This window comes from Nelusetta ayraudi, unplaced genomic scaffold, assembly GCF_046127955.1.
Source record: "Nelusetta ayraudi isolate G7.1 ecotype Tasmania unplaced genomic scaffold, CSIRO-AGI_Nayr_v1 ptg000042l, whole genome shotgun sequence".
Lineage (NCBI taxonomy): Eukaryota > Metazoa > Chordata > Actinopteri > Tetraodontiformes > Monacanthidae > Nelusetta > Nelusetta ayraudi.
Window position 1 is genome coordinate 18,209,316 of NW_027466092.1, and position 22,693 is coordinate 18,232,008.

The 22,693-nt window shown below is 43.9% G+C and overlaps 2 protein-coding genes across 3 annotated transcripts in view; one reads left to right on the top strand and one right to left on the bottom strand.

The window, feature by feature from the left end:
• Positions 1 to 22,693, bottom strand: part of ppp1r3cb (protein phosphatase 1, regulatory subunit 3Cb) — an 84,030-nt gene that overhangs the window by 5,760 nt on the left and 55,577 nt on the right. The window lies entirely within an intron of this gene.
• Positions 294 to 20,325, top strand: LOC142894033 (cGMP-dependent protein kinase 1-like). Of its 2 annotated transcripts, XM_076035146.1 has the most exons (18): positions 294 to 1,528; positions 5,254 to 5,420; positions 9,863 to 9,976; positions 11,679 to 11,784; positions 12,031 to 12,094; positions 12,212 to 12,289; positions 12,375 to 12,469; positions 13,108 to 13,173; positions 13,496 to 13,570; positions 15,675 to 15,771; positions 16,598 to 16,737; positions 16,847 to 16,936; positions 17,121 to 17,262; positions 17,367 to 17,530; positions 17,609 to 17,731; positions 18,165 to 18,227; positions 18,307 to 18,373; positions 18,487 to 20,325. In XM_076035146.1, exons 1-18 carry the CDS (start codon positions 1,209 to 1,211, stop codon positions 18,583 to 18,585), a joined length of 2,070 nt encoding a protein of 689 aa, XP_075891261.1. In that variant the 5' UTR covers positions 294 to 1,208; the 3' UTR covers positions 18,586 to 20,325. The 2 variants fall into 2 exon arrangements, with proteins under 2 accessions (XP_075891261.1, XP_075891262.1); XM_076035147.1 differs by lacking the exons at positions 294 to 1,528; positions 5,254 to 5,420; positions 9,863 to 9,976; ... (4 more) ...; positions 13,108 to 13,173; positions 13,496 to 13,570 and adding an exon at positions 14,620 to 15,510.

A 22,693-nucleotide genomic window follows, 5' to 3' on the forward strand; every position in this document is an offset into this window, starting at 1 on the left:
GTCGTGCATGCGTCTCGGTTCGAGATGTGCGCATTTTCAACTCCATTGCCACCTTATTGTCATATTTAAAACCACCTTGCAGACAGTAAAGATAATTTAAAGCTTAAGCGATAACAGACTTGGGTGCCTTGACGAGAGTGGATATAATTTAGCTCTTTTAAAGCATCCAGATAATTACTATATTGTTTATTCATTCTTTACACCTTCATTTGTGGTTATATTTGTGCCTGCAAGGTTCGTTCCTTCGTATCTCCTTTCGAGCAGCAAAACTGACCAGGATTCAACCAGTTTGGCGTTTGGAGCGCCTCCTCCTCCGCCTCGCCGTTCCTCCCGCATCACTTCGCGCATCCCCGCAGCTCAGCCTGCTCCTCCTCCCGCAATTCCTCCGTGGACGCGTCTCACTCGGAATCCCCGAGCCCAGAGGGTCCCTCAAGCAGAGAAGTCCCTGATTCGTAACTCTGATCTGAGATCAGCTCCTGGATCTGCCGGCTGGGACATTCGGACACTCTTCATTTTATTTCATTTATTTATTCTTAAATGGTTTTCTGTGTAGGCGCGATTCCTTTTCACCCGTCAGGAGTTGAGAAGTTCGGGTGAGTTCCAGGTTTCTCTCCGTGACTTCGAGATGTAAAGGTGAGTTTAGACCTATAGCGTTTTGTTTTTGTGACAAAGAACCGTTTGGAGTCTTTTTCTCTCGTTTTTCTTTACTTTCAGAGAAGAGAAGTTGTGTATCTCTGATGAGATTGCAGAAGGTTTCAGGACCAGAGGATGAAGCTGTGATTTGAAAACCATTCTTCGCCCGACATGGATGATGCTGGAGGAAGCTCTTCTGAAGACCTCCAGGGAATTTAGAGGAACCTCAGAGCTCTAATGAATCTTTGTGGAGAAAGAAGAGGAGGACGGTGAAACCAAGTACGTTAAACTGTCACGTCACATGTCAACATCTCTCCGGTTCACCCTCTTAAGGAATTGCTCAGCTGTATCGTGGTCTTTGAGGTTTTCAGAATGCCACTTGGAATCGTGAAGCTTCCCTCACTGAGAAACCTCCACATCTCCAACCTGAAGAAATAAATGTAAAACCAAAATTAAATTGACATCACCTGAGGAATTCTGATCCAAAGGAGATCTTGGGAGAAGTGACGGTCCAAATATTATCACAATTGAGGGTTTGTGGGACACACAGGGACTTTGAGGGTGGTTGTGGACTGATGGGGACCCTGCGGGACCTTCAGTACGCCCTGCAGGAGAAGATCGAGGAGCTGCGGCAGCGGGACACCTTGATCGACGAGCTGGAGCTGGAGCTGGACCAGAAGGATGAGCTTATTCAGAGGCTGCAGAATGAGCTGGACAAGTACCGTTCAGTTCTCCGGCCCGCCACCGCTCAGCAGGTCCAAGCCCGGCAACAGAACCTGGGCTTGCAGCCGGATCAGCACCGCAGCAAACGGCAGGCCATCTCGGCTGAGCCCACGGCCTGTGACATCAGTCAGCTGAGCCACGTCACGCTGCCCTTCTACCCCAAGAGCCCAGAGTAAGTCCTCAGTCAGAACCACAACCTGGCTCCATGAGTCCGTCTTCCATGGTTCCTATGCATGCTAGCGTGTTTCCAACGGGAGCATGGCATTGGTCCGACCTCCCATCAGTCCGACAAATTGCCCATTGGTCCGACCTCCCACTAGATTAGGGTTACGATTAGGTTTACGGTTAGGGGAGTTTGGACCCATGGGCAATTTGTCGGACCAATTGGAGGTCGCACTAATGGGCTGTTCCTGTTGCCAACAGATAGGGTGACCAAACATCCTGTTATGTCCTGTCCTATGTGTCCTGTTTTTTATTTTTATTTTCAAGTTAACCAGAGCTTGTTTTGTTTTTTTGTTTTTTTTCCAAGGAAAGAGGCATACTTTAAATAATTTGAAATTTTTTAAGTAAACTTCAGGTGCCATTTCAGTATCTCATTGTTGGGCAAAAAATATGGTCAACTAGAATCTGATGGATGTTCTGACTTGGTTCTGATCACTTTTGCAACATTGCTAAGTTTGGTCAGACAGTTGAAAACAGAGAAGTTGCCAATTTACACATTGTGTTTGTTCAATTGCCTTTGAGTTCCCACTGGAACCACACCATATCAGATGTGAACCAGCAATCTCAGATTTCACCCTCATCTCTTATTTACAGAATACACGTAGTACATTTGTTTCTGACACCTCCAGCTGTCTCCTCCTGCTGTAGTTGTGTGCCATCAGGTAGCGTAGCTGTGAGTGTATCACTGTTGCCGCTCTGTGCTGTAGACATGTGTGTCTTCTTGCCATTTAGATGCCACTCTACTGGTGTAGAGTGCCTCCTTCTAGAAACCACGACCCGCTGACTCAACGTAATGCACGCAACCATGTTGGCAGCGATGCGGTGGGGGCGTGGCTTCCTGTACGTTTAAGTACAGAATCCGTCCATATTTCTAGACGTGCAAAAGTGAGACACTTTGAGCAAAAGTGGTCGAGCTGCTGCAAGGCTGTCACACTGGTTGATCTGAGGTGAAAGGTTGCCTTCGAAACATTGCTCATTAAAAATGTGTTTCCATCTCATTAACGTGGAGAGTCCAGGTTTCCTGATGTGATCAGCAGCTGCAGCTCGTCCGCTGCTGTCACACATCCTCATGCACACACATGAATAAGTGTGTGTGTGTGTGTGTGTGTGTGTGTGTGTGTGTGTGTGTGTGTGTGTGTGTGTGGGTGGGAGGGACATGCAGATGGATGGCAGCTGTGTTCAGTTCAAAGATCCGCTTCTGGTTGCGCTGATTAAAATTCAGCCCAGTGGTGATCACTAACAGCTCCATTGTAGATCTGGAGAGGATCCCAATAGATCAATAAACCAGAGTTGAACAGAAGGCTCACGAGGCACATCACAATATTTTTCCAACATTTTGTTTGTTCGTTTTTTGGATGAGCTTCACATAATTAAATGTTTCATATCGCCAAACTGCATGCAAAGTCGACACAATGTGACACGGCACGGCACCATGGGACAAAACATTTTTCCAGTTATCACAAACATCTTTTTCAAATGAGGGGAAACCTCCAAATTCAAACGTCCCTTTCAAATGGCTTTCTGTTTTCTTAAAAACGTTCAAATCCCATAGTCAACTTTACAGAAAACACAGAGACTTTAAAAAGTCGTTCTTTGTTCATAATTTTAAACCATATACAACATCTTTACACTTTTTAGCAAATGCATATATTTGTTTCTACTTTTCTCATTGTTTTGCCGCGCCACGGTGTGCCGCAGTCGTGTTGTTTCCTAGCAACAACGTGTCGGCCGGTGCTGAAGGTGTTTGGGTGAATACTGTAAAGTGTGTTTGAATTCTGGTTGCAAAGTAATGCTATAAATGCTCTCGCGGTGCCGGACGTCTGAACCTGTGGGTCGGTTGAAGGTTGAGTCGGAGTCCAGCAGGTGGAGCTGAAATGTCCTGACCTGGAGCCGGTCAGTGAAGAGTCGTGTCGCTGCACAGTGGAGATTTCCCACCAGTCTCATGAGCAAACGTTCCGATTCCCGTTTCCTGTTCTCAATGTTGACGCTTCCTGTTGTCGTGTTTGTGTTGCTTTTACTCAGCCCGCCCTGTGTGTGCTCGTTAGCCTCATGTTCCCTCATGTGTGTGCTTTAATATCATGTTTTTCTGTCAGCCAGCAGCAAGAGCGGCTAGCGTGGGCTTTTAATCCACCCACACACCCTCTCACACACACACACACACACACACACACACACACGCACACTCTCACACACACACAGCTCCACACTGGCAGCTAACAGGGTTTCATTTACCATCCCACTACTGCTGTCTGACAGTGTGTGTGGAGGAGGTGAGTTCCCCTGCCGTAGGTAGAAATGCTTTATAAATGTTTTTTTTGTGCAACTGCCCGCAGAGTGTAATGATCAGCTGTTGACAGATGTCTCATATTTTGAAAGGTCTCCTTTGACTATTTTAGGACTCAGAAAAACCAAAACAGAATCCTGAATATGGTCCACATCGACTGTAACGACTGGATGAAGACGTGGCTGTCTCTCTGACAGTTCGCTTGACTCACACTGACAGTTCAAACATCCATCCACTTACCCCAACCACTTTGGTGGAATAATGGTCAGTTTCCCAGAAGAAAAGTTGACAGTCAGGAAGTCAGTCAAAGTGCGACCACCACCGCCACAATAAAAGAAAGCTAAGAAAAAGAAGCAGTAGCTCATTCTTTCCTCTCTTTTCTTTTTTGCATTTCTATGTCTTCATGTCTCGCTCTGGATCCGTCTCCGTCCCTCCTCGTCCCTCCTGTAAAATTCACCCCGTTTGCTTGTTGGCTGTTCTTTGTCTCCTGCGCTGACTTGGCGGTTATAACTTCCTCAGCTACCTTTTAGTTTCCTCCCGTGTCTTCTTTTTAATTCTGCCATCAGGCTGAAATATTTCTTCATCTGCACCCCACCCCCCCGTAATAAAACCGGCCACTCGTCTTTGCTCCCCCATGGCGCTCCACATAAACTCTGGCTGTGTTTGACCGCCGTCCGTGGTTTCTCCTTTAGAGGCAGCCTAACATTTTACTCATTGTTCATCACAAGAATTTCTGAGCCAGGAGTTAAATGCAGCCTAGCAACGTTAGCTGAGCCTCTGAAGCATGAGGTTATTTTACCGGCCATCGTTATTATTGCCATTACTTGCTGCTGTTGGATGCCATTAGTGGCTCCACGATGGAAGTGTCCTTAAAACAACAACAACCAAAAAAGGTGCAAAAATGGTTAATTTGACAACGAAATAGCACAAAAAACATGAAATATTTACAGATAAATGTGTTTGCATGCACCCAGCTAAATGTTACCACGCTGGCTACATGCGAACCAAGAGCTGGGGTGCCCTTAAATGTCCTGTGTGTAAAATTTGGCTTGATTCATGATTTTTTTGTTAAAAGCTTAATGTACTGCCCATGTAATTAGGGTGACTGCTCTCATCTTCAAATAAACCAACGAAGAGAAGGTGGTCAAGGTATCCAGCTTTGGGTGCGCAGGCTCACTGGCAAGCTCAGGAGGGGGAGGGAGAGTTAAAGACGCTGCAATCTAAAATGTAACCACTTGATTTTGCTGTTTTTTCTTAAAAATCTCTAAATATTACAGATTTTAGCAATAAGTGGCGGGGAAACATGGAGGATTCTTTGGGCACGGCAGTCACACCAGAGGAATGCGCTATCAAACATTTACGCAGCTCCTGACATGTCCCCTCTCTGGCAGGTCCAAGGAGATGATCAAGGAAGCCATCCTGGACAACGACTTCATGAAGAACCTGGAGCTGTCTCAGATCCATGAGGTGGTGGACTGCATGTACCCTGTGGATTATGGGAAGGACGCCTGCATCATCGAGGAGGGGGCCGTTGGCTCTCTGGTCTACGTGATGGAAGGTGAGCGAGAGTCTGGTGATTTGTTTTGCGTTTCAGGAGTTTTCAAGTTGAGGGTTCTCATGGGTTGTTCTGCTGAAGTTATTCTTCTGGATTTGTTTTGACAGTTTATTTTTTGCCATTTTCACAGTTGACCTTGTTTTGCAGTCTTCTCTCGAATTTGAGGGCCAGAACACACAGACGTTTGTTCAGATTGTTTTAGCAGTCAGAAGGCAACTCTTGCTCTCCTCAGGTGATTGGTGCGAAGCAGAACTTCTGGAGAAACCTCTCGAGATCGTTCTCCAGCTCTCAACTTTGTGACATTTCCAGCAGCAGCACAAGTTGCCAGAAGCTCGGCTCGACCTTTGGCAGCTGCTGCCAAGTGTTGTGCAACGTGTTAGAACGCCTTGGGCCTGCTGAATGCTCACCTCCTCTGTCCTCCACAGGGCAAGTGTCTCACTTCTGCAGGAGAGGATGGGTAGTGATAGTGCTAGGAAAATAGCCGCAATCTTCACCAACTTCAAAGAAATATCGAGCAGCACAAGTTGACCAAAGTCAAAAGTATGCTAAGACATCAAAGTCTAAAGGGAGTTTTTCTCCACGACATAATGAGGTGAAGAGGAACAATCCAACTGGCCTCCTTCCAGTCTCAGACATTTCCTTTGTGACATTTGAGACTTGCAGAATTGAAGCTAATTAACGCAGGAATGTTAAAATGTCTCGGCTTTTGAATTAAACCTGTTGTGAGTGGAGTGGGAGTGAGAGTTCCGCTGGAGGGCTCTCGTATGTGTGAGGGGCCCGGGAAGGTAGCGCTGACCCTTCGGCTCCCTGCGGATTGCTCAGACTCGTTTGTTGTATTTTTATCCCGGTTTGAGGATGGCATGTTACGCAAGAGGCCTGTATGGCAACAAGATCCTCCCACTTCAAACGGTGAGATGTTTTCCCTCCCAATCGTGGGACAATAACACGACAGCACTTGTGTTTGAGTCATGTGTTGAAGAAAGAACCTATGCAGCTCTTCTTCTTTTTGTCTGGGTGCTTGTGGACTGAACAACAGTTGTCCAGATGGCCCGTCCTTCGTGCCGGTGGGTGGAAGCGAACAGTGTGAACCAACTGATGACTTTTCATCCCAGTGAAATCTGCTGGGAGGAGTTTTCTTTGGGCAGAATGTCAGAGCCAGTGGTCACAAGCTAGAAAACATTATTCTGTTTGTTTTTAGACAGAAGGGAAGTGAGTTAGTTAAAATGTGAAGTTGTCAAATTGGCTGTAGTTCCAACAGTTTGTTGTAGGCTGTTAGTGTTCTATGTTTTTTTTTGTTGGTTTTGTAAAGGCAGCTGTGAAGATGGACCTGTTTACTGACTCTCATTCAAAACATTCAATCAGGGCACGATGGGAAATTTGTGATCCATTGTTCTGGTGACTTTCCAATGTTTATTTTGTGTCATCTCCAACATTTATTGTTTTTATGTTGTATTGGTAATTAGACTGAAAACATTTAATAAAAAAGAAAACATCTAAAACTTTGCAAACTTCGACAAATCTGAAGCTAAAGATGCTATATGCTAATGTACAGCCATGATGTAAACTTTTGTCAAATGTTGATTTTTAAACTTACAAAAGTAAAATTTTTAAAATACATTTTGATTATTTTATTTTATTCAACACAGTCGTGTGGCCGTGAGTGGAGAAGACACATTGGTACAATATGGATGGGTGGATTCAACACAACACATTTTTAAAGAGCTCTCTGTGGTGTCTTCCACCTTCTGTCCGACCCTTCAAGCTCCTGCAGGATTAACGTGACTCTCATGTGTCAGTCAGCTGATCAATCAGCAGCAGAGTTCCTTACCTGTTCGCCAATCCGATCTTCCTCCTTGCATGCGGGGTGACATCATCACACATCATGATTTAGTTTTGTCCTTGTGGCAGAAACTACACCTTATGTGTGTGTAATATGTTGTCAAGTTCCAGACTTTGGCTCAGAGATGCAATTAAAGAGAACATTTGAAGACAAATGAATTTGAAATAATTAATTTTCAATAAAAACTGATCCAAAGATGCAAAAATTATAAATTGATAAAAGAACAAAAAGACAGGTTCAGATGATTTGTTTACTCTCTCTCTCTCTGTTTGTGTGTGTGTGTGTGTGTGTGTGTGTGTGTGTGTGTGTGTGTGTGTGTGTGTGTGTGTGTTGGGGGGAGGCGCAGATGATAGCTAAATATAATGACTTCTGTCACAGGAAGAGGAAGTGATCCCTAAAAACAGACCACATCCGAGATTGATAGATACTCTCTCTCACTCTCTCTCTCCCTCTCCCTTTCTCTGTGTCTCTCCTCCCTCCCTCTGTGTGTGTGTGTGTGTGTGTGTATGTGTGTGTGATAAATCTCACTTATTCAGTGTTTGGAGGGAGAAACAGATGCAACAGTTTTGTCTCATTATGTAATACACAAGGCACACACGCACACACACACACACACACACACACACACAAACCTGGCTCTCCAGTGGATGCTGTTGGCATGGCAACTTGTTAGATGACCATATTTTGCATTTAAAATATAACATAGTTTGCACATTTGGAATCATAAAAGGAAGGTAGAAGGAAACTAAACTTCACACATCACACAATTGCATAAACGTCATCAGCAGCTTTGTGTGTGAGTGAGTGAGTGAGTGAGTGAGTGTGTGTTTGCATTTCAAGCACTTGACCCTCTCTGGTTTGAGCGCAATCTGAATATCCTTGACTTCCAAAAATGCTTCAGCAGGCACACACACATGCTGCTGATCATATTTATGTGTGCGAGTCAGTGCGTCTTCCTACACTTTTGGTTATTATGGTTGACGTTCACACATAATGCAGCACACTGATTTTCTCCCTTTTGCATCTTTACGGTGAAAACCTTTGCAGGTGTTTGTAAAGTGTTGTTTGTTTTGTCACCAGAAGACGAGGATGTAATAAAGTTTGCATGCATCAGGTTTGAATAAGTTGGATAAAGAGTTATTGTTGTTGAAACAGGAAGCAAGACAATTCCAATATGGTTTGATTTTAAAAACATCACACACCTGTATGTTGGATCAGGTTTCTCATGTTTCACACACACACACACACACACACACACACACACACACACACACACACACACACACACACTCTGTCTCTCTCTTCTCCCCCCTCTCTCTTAGCTTACATCTGCCAGATGAAGATAAATGGAAGGATGAAATATGATAAAGAACACAGAAGAGAATCATGTTATTTGAATGACAAATGTCTGAATGACAGACAAATATCATTCTGTAGCTATTAGCTGACATCTGCCACAGTCATCTTAACTTTCATTAGGAAGAGGCGTTTGGTCACGTGGTGATCGTCCTCCTGTTAGTGTTCTGTCCACTTCTTGTCAGAGCAGAGCACATCTGTTTATCTCCTCAAAAAAGGAACTTATATACAATATGTATGTGTGTGTGTGTGTGTGTGTGGAATCAAGCTGAGAAGCTCTGTGTCGTTGCCCAGACACGGCTGCCGTCTGACCGTTTGTGTAATTGCGCTGTGATCCTTCGAGCTCTTGGCGCTGCTGAACGGAGCAGGAAGCCCAGTGTTTTATTAAAGTTCAATAATCTGCTGCCGTGTCAGTCAGTGATAATGGCTGCTTGTCGAGCGTGCTGACATTTAATGCCTCCATCCATCTTCATCACCACAGACATGAAATGTCAATGTGTTATGATTAAACACGATGACGATGATGATGATGATTATGGTGATGAAAATGATGATGTTGATGAAGATGATGGTGATGATGACGGTGATGACAATGATGTTGATGACGATGGTGACAATGATGATGATGATGATGATGACGATGGTGAGAGTGATGACACTGATGATGATGACGATGGTGAGAGTGATGACACTGATGATGATGATGCTGATGACCATGGTGCTGATGATGGTGACAATGATGATGATGGTGACGATGATGATAATGATGGTGACGATGATGATGATGATGATAATGATAATGATAATGATAATGACGATGATGATGATGACTATGTTGACAATGATGATGATCATGATGACGGTGATGACGGTGATGATGATAACAGTGACGACGATGATGATGATGATGATGGTGATGATGACGATGATGATGATGATGATGATGATGATGATGATGATGATGGTGATGATGACGATGATGATGATGATGATGATGATGATGATGATGACAGTCCGTCCCTCTCTGCTCGTCTGAATCTCAGTTCTCACCACACACGAAATCTGATTCTGATTGTTTTGCATCTAATGTGTGTGTGTGTGTGTATTGCACATGCATTGGAACAGTGACCAGTGTTGCTCAGACTCAGTTACTCAGACTCGGACTCGGACTCTGCAGGGTCAGAAACAAAGAAGAATCTCCCTCACATACACTGACTCGCTCTCCTCTCTGTGACTGTCTCTCACCCAGAGGGGAAGGTGGAGGTCACCAAAGAGGGAGTGAAGCTCTGCGTCATGGGACCTGGCCGAGTGTTTGGGGAGCTCGCCATCCTCTACAACTGCACCCGCACCGCCACCGTCAGGAGTGAGTATACGCTGCGTGTGTGTGTGAGTTTTTCAGGGTCTGTGAATGCTGATGGTCTTCCTGTTTAAACAGGAAGTTGACACGGCTAGTGGTCTTTATTTTCCCTGTTAAAAACAGTTGAATATCTCAGAGGGAGCCCTGCACACCTGGACTCCAGTTTTTTTTGTTTGTAATGTGAAAGCAATTGACAATTATAGCAATTATTTCAGCTATTTATGCAGCTCTCAAGTGGGACTGCTTGCTGAAATCATAATAAGAAACAGCTGGTTTGTATGAGTGAATTGTTCAACCAGCTGTACCTGCAGTGGAAAGTTTGAACTGTTTGTTTGCCGACATGAGTGTGAGGCAGAAGTAAAACATCAACTGTGTGTGTGTGTGTGTGTGTGTGTGTGTGTGTGTGTGCACGCGCCTCTAACTTTTTGTCGCCGCTTCCTGGTAGTGTTCACTTAGCACTGGTTGCCAGGCAACACCATCCGGTGCAGCCACACTGCTTGGTTTTGGCAGCAGCGTCTCTTGGCAACAGCGTTGGGTTCGAGGGGTTCTTTTTTCTTCTTTTTTTCCCCCCATTTGCCAAAGTTTTTTTTCCCTGCTCGTTATCTCGCCATCAGCTCTTGAGCTGCAGCTGGAGTTCCTCCTCACGCTCCTCTCTGACTCTCTGATGCGGAAGCTCAGAGCTCATTTGTTAATTCGGCAGTAATCACTCAATCAAAACAACTCAGAAGAGGACAATCAAAACGAAGCTGCAGAAAGATTTTTCTTGGGTGCTAGAAAATTCCCCAAGGTTACTGTTTGTTTTCGAAAGCCACAGATTTAAATGAAAAACCTTTAATGTGTTTCAGACCGCTGACAAATTGGTGACACAAGAGAAACTTGCTAATGTCAAGAAATAATTGCCTCTGCTGTCTTAAAAGTTGTGAAGCTGCAAAGCACGCAGTCAGAGTAGTTAGCGTATTAGAGTATGAAAGAGACTCTTTTACACGCTTTCTATTTCCTTTCGGCATTTTATTCATATAAATATTTAAACATTACACCATATTTTGTCAAATGTTTTAGAATTCTTGCAAAAAAAATCAACAAAAACAGTCATCTGTGTGAACTGAGCGAATAGTAATAATAATAATAACAATAATAATAATAATAATAATAATAATATCTCCATGGTGACGGGACTAGACACCGTCTCCATAGCAACCATCATGAGGCACACAGTCGAGCAGCAGCACAAAAAAGGTAAGATTCCCTGGCAGGGCTGCTGACAGTAAAGGCTCACCTGCCCTGGAGAGGACTCAGTGTGGCTGGACAAAGACTCACTGCGGCTCATCGCGGCTCATTTTAGTTCAACTTCTCGACACGAGGATTGACACCACTTGGAGACATCATCAGCTTTGTGCGAATGAGAGCTACTATGGTTTTGTTGTTGGCTGAACAGTTTTTTTCCTTTTTATTGGTAAAATGTAAAAAAAAATGAGTTACAGTCTATACAAAAAAAGTATAAAACAAAAACATTGTTTGTCGCTGAGGTCAGTGTTATTAATGTGTTAATGCTGTTTAAACTGCAACTTAATCGTTGGACAAAACACTCACACATTCTGATTGTTGCCATGACGACATCTGCCTACTGTAGGCGCCCACACATATACGCGTATTAAAGAGTAACACACTAACAATGATAAATGTGTGAGTGTGAATGTTCTTGTTTCAGCTCTGGTGAATGTGAAGCTGTGGGCCATCGACCGTCAGTGTTTCCAGACCATCATGATGAGAACTGGACTCATCAAACACGCAGAGTACATGGACTTCCTCAAGAGGTGCCTTTGGACACACAGCCAGAGAGGAGGCACCTCAGGTGTCTGTAACATCTCGCTGACAGGCGCGAAAGCTAATAGGTTCAAGGTTATCATGTTAAGAGAGGCTAAAGCTAACATCCTGGGTTAGCATGCTAACAAAAACTAAAGCAGTTTATTTATGCTAGTAAAAGGTCATAGGTCATGTTACAACGCTTACACTTACACTGAATGCTAGAGCTGTCGCTACCTGAAGGTGTCTCTCTGCAGTGTTCCCACCTTCCAGGGTCTCTCAGAGGAAATACTCAATAAACTGGCTGACGTCATGGAGGAGGTGGGACCATCACTCGCTCAAACACAGCTTTTTCTGTCTTCTGGCTCTCTTTCAATGTCAGAATTGTGCCTGTCTGATTCTGTGCTGGAGCCATGCTGTGAATTTGTGTCTGTGCAGACTCACTATGAGGACGAAGAATACATCATCAGACAGGGGGCCAGAGGAGACACCTTCTTCATCATCAGCAAGGGCAAGGTAGCGTTCAACAACCGCACCAAACTGCTTCTCATCACTCCAGCGAGTGTGGTATTGATCATCTGGTACTCACAACTCCCGTCAGGTGAATGTGACCCAGGAGGACGCAGCCAGTCAGGAGACGACGCACCTCCGAGAGCTCACCAGGGGCGACTGGTTTGGAGAAAGGGCATTACAGGGGTGAGGTCATGTGGTTACTGTATATCTCGGTGGCTTCGCGGCACGACCAAAGAAAAGTTTCCTGTAGGTGACTGCAGCATTGAATTGTCAACAGTAACAGTAGCTTTGTTTAAAAATAGTGGCAGGTGCTAAAAGGATTTTATCATGAACCTTTTAGGATTCTCTTGCTGTAGATCCCCGTGGGAGGAAATAGAGAGCATCTAGAGCTAACAAGGCAGAATCAGGACACTAACCCACACACTGGCAACATGCGAGACAACATGCTAAAAGCCTACAGCCTGAGAAGACATGTAGGGGTTGGAGTGTGAAACTGAGCTCAACGTGTGTGTGTGTGTGTGTGTGTGTGTGTGTGTGTGTGTGTGTGTGTGTGTGTGTGTGTGTGTGTGTGTCCTGCCAATGTATTTCTTTAAGGAAAAGAAAAAGAAAGCAGGAAAAACTTGACACTTCCTCTGACTTCCTGTTGTGTCGATCAGCTGCTCTGGGAGTCTGCAAGTCTGAATAGTCATAAGATTCACAATAGTTTCAAGAGCCAAGCGTGATCTGTTCACTCTGTTCGATCTTCAAATTTAAAGGTTTGTTGTGTAAATGTAAATATGATCAAAATGATCACCTGTCCTTTCTGCTGTTTTCTCCCCCAGGGAGGACGTCAGGACAGCCAACGTCATCGCCGCTGAGTCGGTCACCTGCCTGGTCATCGACCGCGAGTGAGACTCTGATGCACACAGAATCAGCTTTTCTGTTTAGAGCTAGTAGGTTTGAGAAATGGGGTACATACATCACATTAAAGCTGTAGAGTACATATAGTATATGAATAGTAGCAGTAGTAGTAGCAGTAGTAGTAGTAGTAGTGGTGGTGGTGGTATTATAAACAGCAACACACACACACACACACACACACACACACACACACACACACACAGATATATGAATATATATATATATATATGTATATATAGTATATATGAAATGTATTTTAAAACGTCTCTCAGACTGCTTGCTAATTGGCTACTGCACCTTTGTCCTCAGCTCATTCAAGCATCTAATTGGCGGACTGGATGACGTGACCAACAGAGGATATGAAGACGCTGAAGCCAAAGCCAAGTAGGTTGAGTGTGGTGTGAGGAGCTAAAGTTTGACAGGTGGCTCATTTCATGTTACGTTTTAAATCAGTGGAAGTGGCAACACGCATACATACATACATACATACATACATACATACATACATACATGCATACATACATGCATACATACATACAAACAGACAAATGAACCAACCTTGACTTAAGCAGACCGCTCAACATGCCATAATAGTCCCGACTGCTGTTGCAGGCTCAGCACGACTACTTTGAAGGTCAATATACACTCACACACACACATGCAGGGTGTAAGACTAGATGTTGTGTGCCGTAGCGGATGAATGTTGGTCATGTGACTGATTGAAGTCACCTCCTCTTATGGTGTACAAACACACGGAGACCCGATGTGCGTCTGCCAGTCAGTGCTGCTGCTGTGTGTATTTGTGCAGGAACCACTGACAAGTTGTGTGGCTGTTGATTTTTGTTTGTTCCAGCGGTTTCAGTGTTTCTGTTTTTGTTTTTCTGTTTATTTCTGGAACAAGGTGGGATCGTCTGTCATTATTATTAGAGTGTTAATGTGTCAGTTTGACCAGAGCCAAGTGTCAGGACACACTGTTTCCACACACACACACACACACATACACACACGCATGCACGCAAGCAGGCATGCACCTTCATGTAATTTCATTACTTGTGTAGTTGACATTAAAAACTTCACTTCATTGATTCACTGATTCACCATCGCCAAAAGACCTGTGTACGTCTCACAGTTATCCAAATCTCAATGTTATTTACAGTTTCCCTTTATGCTGACTACGAAAACAAGTCAAACATTATTCTGTCAATAATATGTCTCTCACTGGAGTAAAGACACTAGTTTGTAATGGTGTTTCCACAGCAAGGAAAAGGAATAACCGGTCAGATTTTTCAAACTACCCAAAACCCTGATTCAGAGGAATCGGGTTCAGGTGGTGAGGTGACCCGATCTTATTTAGATTTGATCTCAGGGCACTGACACATTTAATTGCAGGGTACTGACACATATAGGTGGTGTCAGATATCAAAAGGGGAATCCAGTGAGTGGATAGCGTGTCCTCTGGTTTTTGGTTTGGCACCATCCCTCCGTTTGATGGGTGAGCTGCGTTCACTGGGTTAATGCCGCAGAGCTGTTACCACCTGCTAAGAATAGCAGCAGCAGCAGCAGTAGCAGTAGGAGAGTCTTGTCCCGGGTCACCCTCCCAGGTTGGTGATATTTTCGCACGACTTTGCGGGATGTGGAGGCTCTCCTCAGCTGAAGCTCCACCCACATTAGTTGAGCCTTCCTCTGGTCACCTGTGTACTCTCACTCTCAGGCTGTTTCAGAGTTAGGGAGTCATCTTTTTGGTGGACAACGGTGTCCAACTACTGCCAAAGAACATAGGTTCAACTTATTTTTGGTGCTTTCACGCTGCGGTTTTTCTTCTCTGGATCCTGCCGGTCCCAGCCACTTGATTTTGGACTCTGGAGCTGGAGGATCTGGCAGCCCCAGTGCACCGCTGCTCCCAGCTGAGGCAAACCTGGCACCTGAGGCACCATCAGCCCTGCCAGCATCATGTAAATGGGAGGCGGACCGTCTCCTTCCAAACGGCTCTCCTCCAGACGCTTTGCAGAACCTTCTCATGAGGCACGAGTAAACTCAGATTGATCGCCTCGCTTGCACGTTCCTGACCTCTGAGGACTTGAGATTTCCGAAGACCGAGCGTGTAGTTTGGTGTCTGAACGGGATTAAGACCGCTGAGAAGGCCTCGTGGCTCCACGATAGTGGATTAGATTGGAGATGAGAGATTTGCTTTCTGTGCAGTGGAGGCAGCAGAGAGGGAGGATCAGTGGCCTTTCTGCTCCTCCGTCCTCCTCCTTCCCCATCACTTCCTTCTCCATCCACACCTCCAAGAAATTCCCCTTCGTCCACGTGGTTAAATGCTGCAGGTAGAGTTCAGCGTCAGGCACAATTTTTATTCATATATGTATATTTTTTTTTTTTTCAAGCGTTTACCTCTAAAAGTTGACGTCTTCATCCCCATCTGCTGTTCCAAAATAAAAAACTTTTTTGTGTGTTTCGTGTATACATTACTGTCTGTTCTTTTTTTCAGGCATGAAGCTGAGAACGCCTTTTTCTCCAGTCTCAAGTTGACTGACTTCAACATCATTGACACACTGGGAGTTGGTGGCTTTGGACGCGTTGAGCTGGTATGATACGACTCTACAGTCTCCACTTTACTGTTCTGAGAGTTACAGTTTTGTAACACTGTGGTCAGACTGGTTTCACAACAGTTCCGCCTGTTTAAATCTTGGGATTCAATCAGATGTTAAACAGCGTGTCAACATCTTTGCTGAACGCGTCTGTGTTTGTGTGTGTGTGTGTTGGGGTGGGTGCTCTGAGCGACACCCAGTAACTTTCCAGAAAGGTATCTGTGCAGTAACTGGAGAACTGTCATCGCGTGATGCAGTTATATATGTGCAGGTTCCTCACTTGTTACATGGTGACATTTGATGAGGGGAATTTGTCTCAGGGAGGTTTTCTCTGTCTTTAAGCGCCTCCTCTGATCAGCTGTTGAGTTTGATCCACTCAAAGGTGTGATGCAGGAATGGAGGGGGCGGGGTTTAAGGGTAGAGGAGGCCAGAAGGAAAGCCCTGTGGAGGGTTTGCCCAAAAACAGGAAGGAATCCCCGCTCAGTTTCCCATCATGCCTCTGGAGGTATTTTTAGACAGTTAGTCACGCTGTAATTCTACTCACAGGAAAGAACTGACCTCTAGACAGCCGGTCTGACCCTCAACGCAGCGCCCTTCACTGGGCTGTTGTGTCGGCATGTTAGGGAATTCAATACAGAGTCACATATTTGAAACACTGTCATGGTGCTAGACAACCCACTAGTAAAATAAAATCCACAGCAGGTCGTAATGATATATAGCAAATAAACTGCTCTGAGTGGCAGATGGATTAGTGTTGCAAGTACCTGTGTAATGATTTATTCTGGTTGAACAGGTGATGACCAGATGTTGGTTTGTTGTTCAGGTTCAGCTGAAGAACGAGGAGGTGAAGACGTACGCCATGAAAATCCTGAAGAAGCGACACATTGTCGACACGAGACAACAGGAACACATCCGCTCAGAGAAAAACATCATGAGCCTGGCGCACTCTGACTTCATTGTGCGGTGAGCATCATGACCAGTGATGGTGACATCAAAGTAGTGCCAAAATAGAGTAAATATAAACATTCTGTGATGGAACACAACAAGGGCATTCTTTCCTGTCTGGGTTCAGGTTGTACCGGACATTCAAGGACAGTAAATATCTGTACATGCTAATGGAGGCGTGTCTGGGGGGAGAGCTCTGGACCATTCTAAGAGACAGGTGAGCTGAATCAATCAGAGGCAACACCCCACTCATGCGGCCATACCTCATCTTTATATCATCCAACGGCTCAGTCAACTCTGATCAGATCCTGCAAGAACTTAGTCAAAGTCTCAGTTGAAGCTCAGGATGAAAAAGACACTTGAACGCACCGAGATCTAATTGAAATGACTGTGCGTTTCAGGGGTTCGTTTGAAGACTCTACCACGAGGTTCTACACTGGCTGTGTGGTGGAAGCTTTTGCCTACCTTCATGCTAAAGGCATCATATACAGAGACCTGAAACCAGAGAACCTCATCCTGGATAGCCACGGATATGCCAAACTGGTACGCTTGCAGTTTCTCCCTAATTACCCGTTATTTATTGTTGACAGGCTAACGCTAATGTTAGTACAGAGGAGCGTCTTTCATCACTTGACCCTTTCCCTTAGGTGGACTTTGGTTTTGCCAAGAAGATTGGTGTCTGTAAGAAGACGTGGACATTCTGCGGAACACCGGAGTATGTTGCTCCAGAGATCATCCTCAACAAGGGCCACGACGTGTCGGCTGACTACTGGTCTCTTGGAATCTTGATGTACGAGCTGCTGACGGGCAGGTGAGGGGCGTGCTTGCTTTAGTTTACCCTGCGGTCATTCAGTCGTTCATTTGTTCACTGTGCCTTGGTGTCTCTCAGTCCTCCGTTTTCTGGCCCGGACCCTATGAAAACCTACAACATCATCCTGAGAGGCATTGACATGATTGAGTTCCCCAAGAAAATAACCAAGAACGCTGCCAACCTCATCAAGAAGCTGTGCAGGTAGGTGGTTGCAGTCCCAGAGCTTCTCCCCACAGACAATATTTGATGTTCAAACCATTGACTGTATAAGATGGTTGGAGCTTCCACTTTAAAAACGGTAAAAAATAAGTAAATAGGCTCTAATGTCAATTTTCTCTCATTTGGTATAATTGTGAGTGAAAATGGCCATAAAGTGGACGTGACTTCGGTTTAGTGGCCAAGTGTAGTCAGCTTCCCAGCGGATTAGCAGCTGCTGAGGCCCATGCTGCTGTCACGCTCCAATCATAGCCCACCTCTGGTACCACCCACACATCCAAATATGGAATCTTCTGGTATTAAAACAAACCGGAAGCTCAAGAAGCAGCTGGCCAAGAAACCCATCTCTGGGCTTTTGAATACATACGTACAAAAACCAATGGGTGACATCTTCAACTGGAGATATTTGTGTCCACAGAGACAATCCATCTGAGAGGCTGGGGAACCTGAAAAATGGAGTGAAGGACATCCAGAAACACAAGTGAGTGAGGTGACATGCAGCAAAGTGAGAAGGAAAACGTTCAGGTGCTCTGTATAAAATCTGATCTCTTTATGTGCAGGTGGTTTGAAGGTTTTAACTGGGAGGGTCTGCGGAAGGGAACTCTCACTCCACCCATCGTGCCGGATGTAAGTCAATTTCCTTTCTTGTAAAGCAGACAACTTCTGTAGTGAGGCAGCATGGACAGTTTCGCCAGAATAGAAAAGTCGTAATCCCATCAATCACTGCATTTTCTGCACAGGTCTCCTCCTCCACCGACACTGGTAACTTCGACAATTTCCCCGAAGACACAGACGAGCCACCACCGGACGATAATTCTGGATGGGATTATGACTTTTAGTCCATCTATGTGTATGGCATGTCAAATCTTCTGGTCAGCTGGGAGGAGAAAAGGACAAGTGCACAAAGTGAAAGACTACAGAACTCCGTCAGAGAGGCAGGCTGAGAAAGTTGTGGAACCAGAGTGTGTTTCATTTTAACAATGAGACAAATGACTCCATCTCCGGCAGATCTCTGTACCATCACCAAAAGAAGAGTTTCTATGATGAGAAGAGAGAATTTCTGAGACACTCGAACCCACAATATCACAGCCACAGGCCAAAAAAAAAAAGCCTCAACTCATGTCAAGTGTCCTTCACATCCTTGCTAAGACTTTTGAACCCTTCAAGGGGAGACGGTCTGGAGGCAAGTCAGGAGGACAGGAGTCAGTGGCTGTTTCTGTGAGAGCCTGAATGGAAGGTTGGTGGACCAAACCACAGATTGTTTCTACGTCACCATGATGCCTTCACTGGTCTCTCAGTTTGGGTAAACCCAGAGACTGAGATGTCAGGGTGTAGCAGCTAAAGAAGCAGCTAGTCTTCTCGGTGAAGGATGCAGTCATATCGACAGATCTGCTCTTGGACATTGTGTTATGTTTTGTATCTTTGATTGTAGCATGACAGCTGATGTTTTGGAGATGTTTTCAACACTTCCTAAGTACTTTAATGGATTCATGCACGACTCTTTTGAACTGCTTTGTTTTGGTTGTAGCTGTGATTCTGTGGGAGACGATGTTGATGTTCTTTCCTCAAAACTTTGACCATGAAGCCGCAAACAACAGCTAAATTTTAATTTTAAACAGAATTCATGTGACAAACATTCTTCCATTTCGATATCACAGCATCTTGACCCTCGCGGAAATGTGTGCACCCAATCAAAGATGGCTACTTGCTCTGTTTCCACTTTCTAGTACTGTATGAAATGAAGCCAAATACCCTGATTCAAGTGCTGCCCTCTTGTTCTGATGATGTTATCTGAAGCTTGATATCAACATGTGAAGTTTTAGGGATGGTCCTCAGCAGAGCATTTCCCTTCAAAACTTAAGACTTAGAACAGAACCATGCTGTTGGAAATCAACCAAAGTCTCACAAGAGCATCTGACTCAGAGTCCATTTGTTCCTCTCACATGTTGTGGCCTTTTGCAGCAGACGGCGTGAATGTGTCGTAATGTGTTTGTGACTGATCAGTGATGTGATGCCTGTAAAGTTCTGCATGAAAATACAGGAAACCACATGCCCAATGGTACCCCAGTAGGTGGCACTGGAACACTTGGACAGTTTGGGTAAGAGTATCCGCTGTGTGTTTATGGAGAGTTTGGAGTTTGAACTTCTTACCTGCTGGCTTTGCGGAAGAAAACTTGTGTTGGTGAAAAGTTGATGTGCCACTGGATTTGGACTAAGCAGCGTCCTCCAGTGGCCCAGATAATTGTGTCTTTTATCATGAGACATGTTTGGACCAGAAGAAAAAAAAAGAATCATGCACTGTTAATTGAGAAGGAGTTGAAGTAGCACCGATTTATTTGTATATGCTGGTAATATCAATATTGTTGTTTTTGTAGATGAAGATAATGTTTGATATTGTATTGCTCACTACTTTTTCTTAATGGTTTTACTTAAGTGGCTTCTAAGGTAGCGGGTCAAACTTCCTGACCTTCTTGCTCAGTCTGTCAGTTGAAAAAGCTTTATCGACATGACTGTTAAATAACAAAGGGTTTGCCAAAGTAGATTGATCTGTTTAAAAAAAAATAAAGATGTCAACATAAAATCAATCAACACTTCTGTGCTCTTGTTTGACAACAAACATTTTTCTGCCACATCTGTTCTGCCACATTTATCATAAATGTAGACACACGTTTGATCATTTCTGAGACATTAAGGTCAAAATACAATTTGCTTCCAGGTTATATGTTGGGCCATTGTGACTCACCTCATCTCTGAATCATTCAAATGGTGCTCATGGTGGGGTCTGACAAAGATGGGATGCAAATCACAGTCTATAATAAACAACAAATCACCTTTATGCACCTTTATTTTGAAGGAGTAACGTCTTGGAGGCCATGGCAGCTCACAGTATGATATTAGGTGACTGAAGTCAGCCCGAGCAGATGTGTTCCATCAATCCAACCATAAACACTCAGTGAGGACACTTTAAATCAAAATGAAACACTAACAAAATAATGTTATCATCACATTCTATATCAGATTGAATGACAAATCGAATTTGATTCTCATCTGTGTGCATTTGACAACACAAAGCCCTTGGCCTTAAGTCTTATGAAGCACTGACCACAGTCAGAGTGTGATGAGCGTGTGTTAGCGTGCATTAGTCTCTCTATTGGCTGCCAGCTGTTGTGAAGAAAAGCCGGCAACGATGAGGCATCTTTTATTATATTGCATGGATGTTTTTCAAAATGGGCACAGTTATTATTTCTCAACATATGCACAACTGTGTCTTACTCCGTCTGCAGTGACATCTAGCTGTGGATCTCTAGCCTCAGCTTTTATTGAAACAGTTTTTATTCACACACCCAGGGGAAACCTTGTTCGCAGCAGTAAGGCTGCTAAGAAGGCAAGACTTCACGGTTGTTTTTGCCTCATTCATGCATCTGAAGTACTTGTGGCATGTTGCTTGTGAATAGAAACTGATGATAATTCATTGTTAAAAGAGTAACCCTTACGTCATGTACAGTACAATAGAGAGTGCTGGTGAGAACCCACTTCAGGGACATCCATCACAAAGGGCTCGCTCTCTGCAAGACGTTGATAATGAATGCCTTCTTTCAACGGGACTGTCGACAGACTGTCAACAAGCTTGAAAATATCCTTCCCTCTGGATCTTTATTAAATGGCACCAGGTTTCTGAAGTGTCTTCCCAATGAAAAACAACAACAAAAAACTAACCACTCATCATTATGAGTATTAGAATATTAAGTATTTCTATGGAAACTTCAGGTATCATGGTATAATTCCATTTAGCTTTATTTCTATAGCGCCATATAACAGTTACTTTACATGTTGATCTGGTCCAGAAACCATGCTCTTTTAAAGCAGAGCACGAGCAAGCACTGTGGTGACAGTAGTAGAAAAAAGAGCAGATACCTGTATATCCAACTCAGGAAACAGAAAAGTCAAAGATGTTATTAGTAGAATTGTAAGAGCATGTGACAATTGTGGTTGCTGCTGTCACAGAACTTTGGTCTACAGCTTCAGGCAAGAGGACCTTCAAAAATGATGGCAGTAAACCTCCGCAAGAGAAAATATTGAATTATGAACAGCACCAGCAAAGGACATACTACATACTTCATACTACATCATTGGAAGATACAACATTGAGATACCAGTTCGTGTCACACTCTATGGTTAACTAGTTCTAAGGGGCTGTGGCCGAAATTTTCTGAACATGTTGTACCAAGCACCATAAAGTTCAGGATGTAAATGTAAATGAAGTGTAAACTGCAGTAAAAATGGGCAGGAGGATGGTTGCTGTGCAAAGCATCTATTGACCTGACACGCACTAATTCAGTTATTTTCCCACTATGTTTTTTTCATATGCTCTGGCACAAAATGAATATTGTGTGCCATCCTAATTCCTGTGAAGGGATATCCCATCTTAGAATGTACTAGTAGTTGCTTCAAGAAAATAGAATATAAAAATAAGATTTTAAATATACACTTTTAAAATCAGAGGCAGAAATTGTATTTCCAACAATTGCCCTTGTAATCTCCAAAATCCTGGAAAAAACAAACAAAAATGTATCTTATATTTACATTTATTTCTGCATTACCCAGTTATGGATAATTGGCTATCTGTTACGTCCTCTGTATTTTTATTATTACTGGAGATTTTGTTAAAACTTACATTGTTAAATGTATTGTTTGGCCTCCGTGAATACATCCAAATCGCTATTCATTATTGAATACAAGGTCAATTTTGAGAATACCATTTACACTTCTGTTTTGCAAATAGTTCAGGCAAGTCAATCCGACACTCCAACAAAAAGCATCAGTCAAGTGTAGCTGCTTGAATTGTTTAAAAATCTGTAAATAGCTATTTATTGCCATCTAGTGTTAAACTGATGCAAAATCTTCTTAAATTTGATCATGGTTATCCATACCTTTGTTTTTCCTGTT

Bases quoted from the DNA above. Each gene is read 5' to 3' on its own strand.
- LOC142894033 (XM_076035146.1), top strand. From the start codon at position 1,209: ATGGGGACCCTGCGGGACCTTCAGTACGCCCTGCAGGAGAAGATCGAG. The intron at 1,529-5,253 runs GTAAGTCCTCAG...CCTCTCTGGCAG, and splicing joins TTCTACCCCAAGAGCCCAGA to GTCCAAGGAGATGATCAAGG. The intron at 16,937-17,120 runs GTGAGCTGAATC...TGTGCGTTTCAG, and splicing joins TGGACCATTCTAAGAGACAG to GGGTTCGTTTGAAGACTCTA.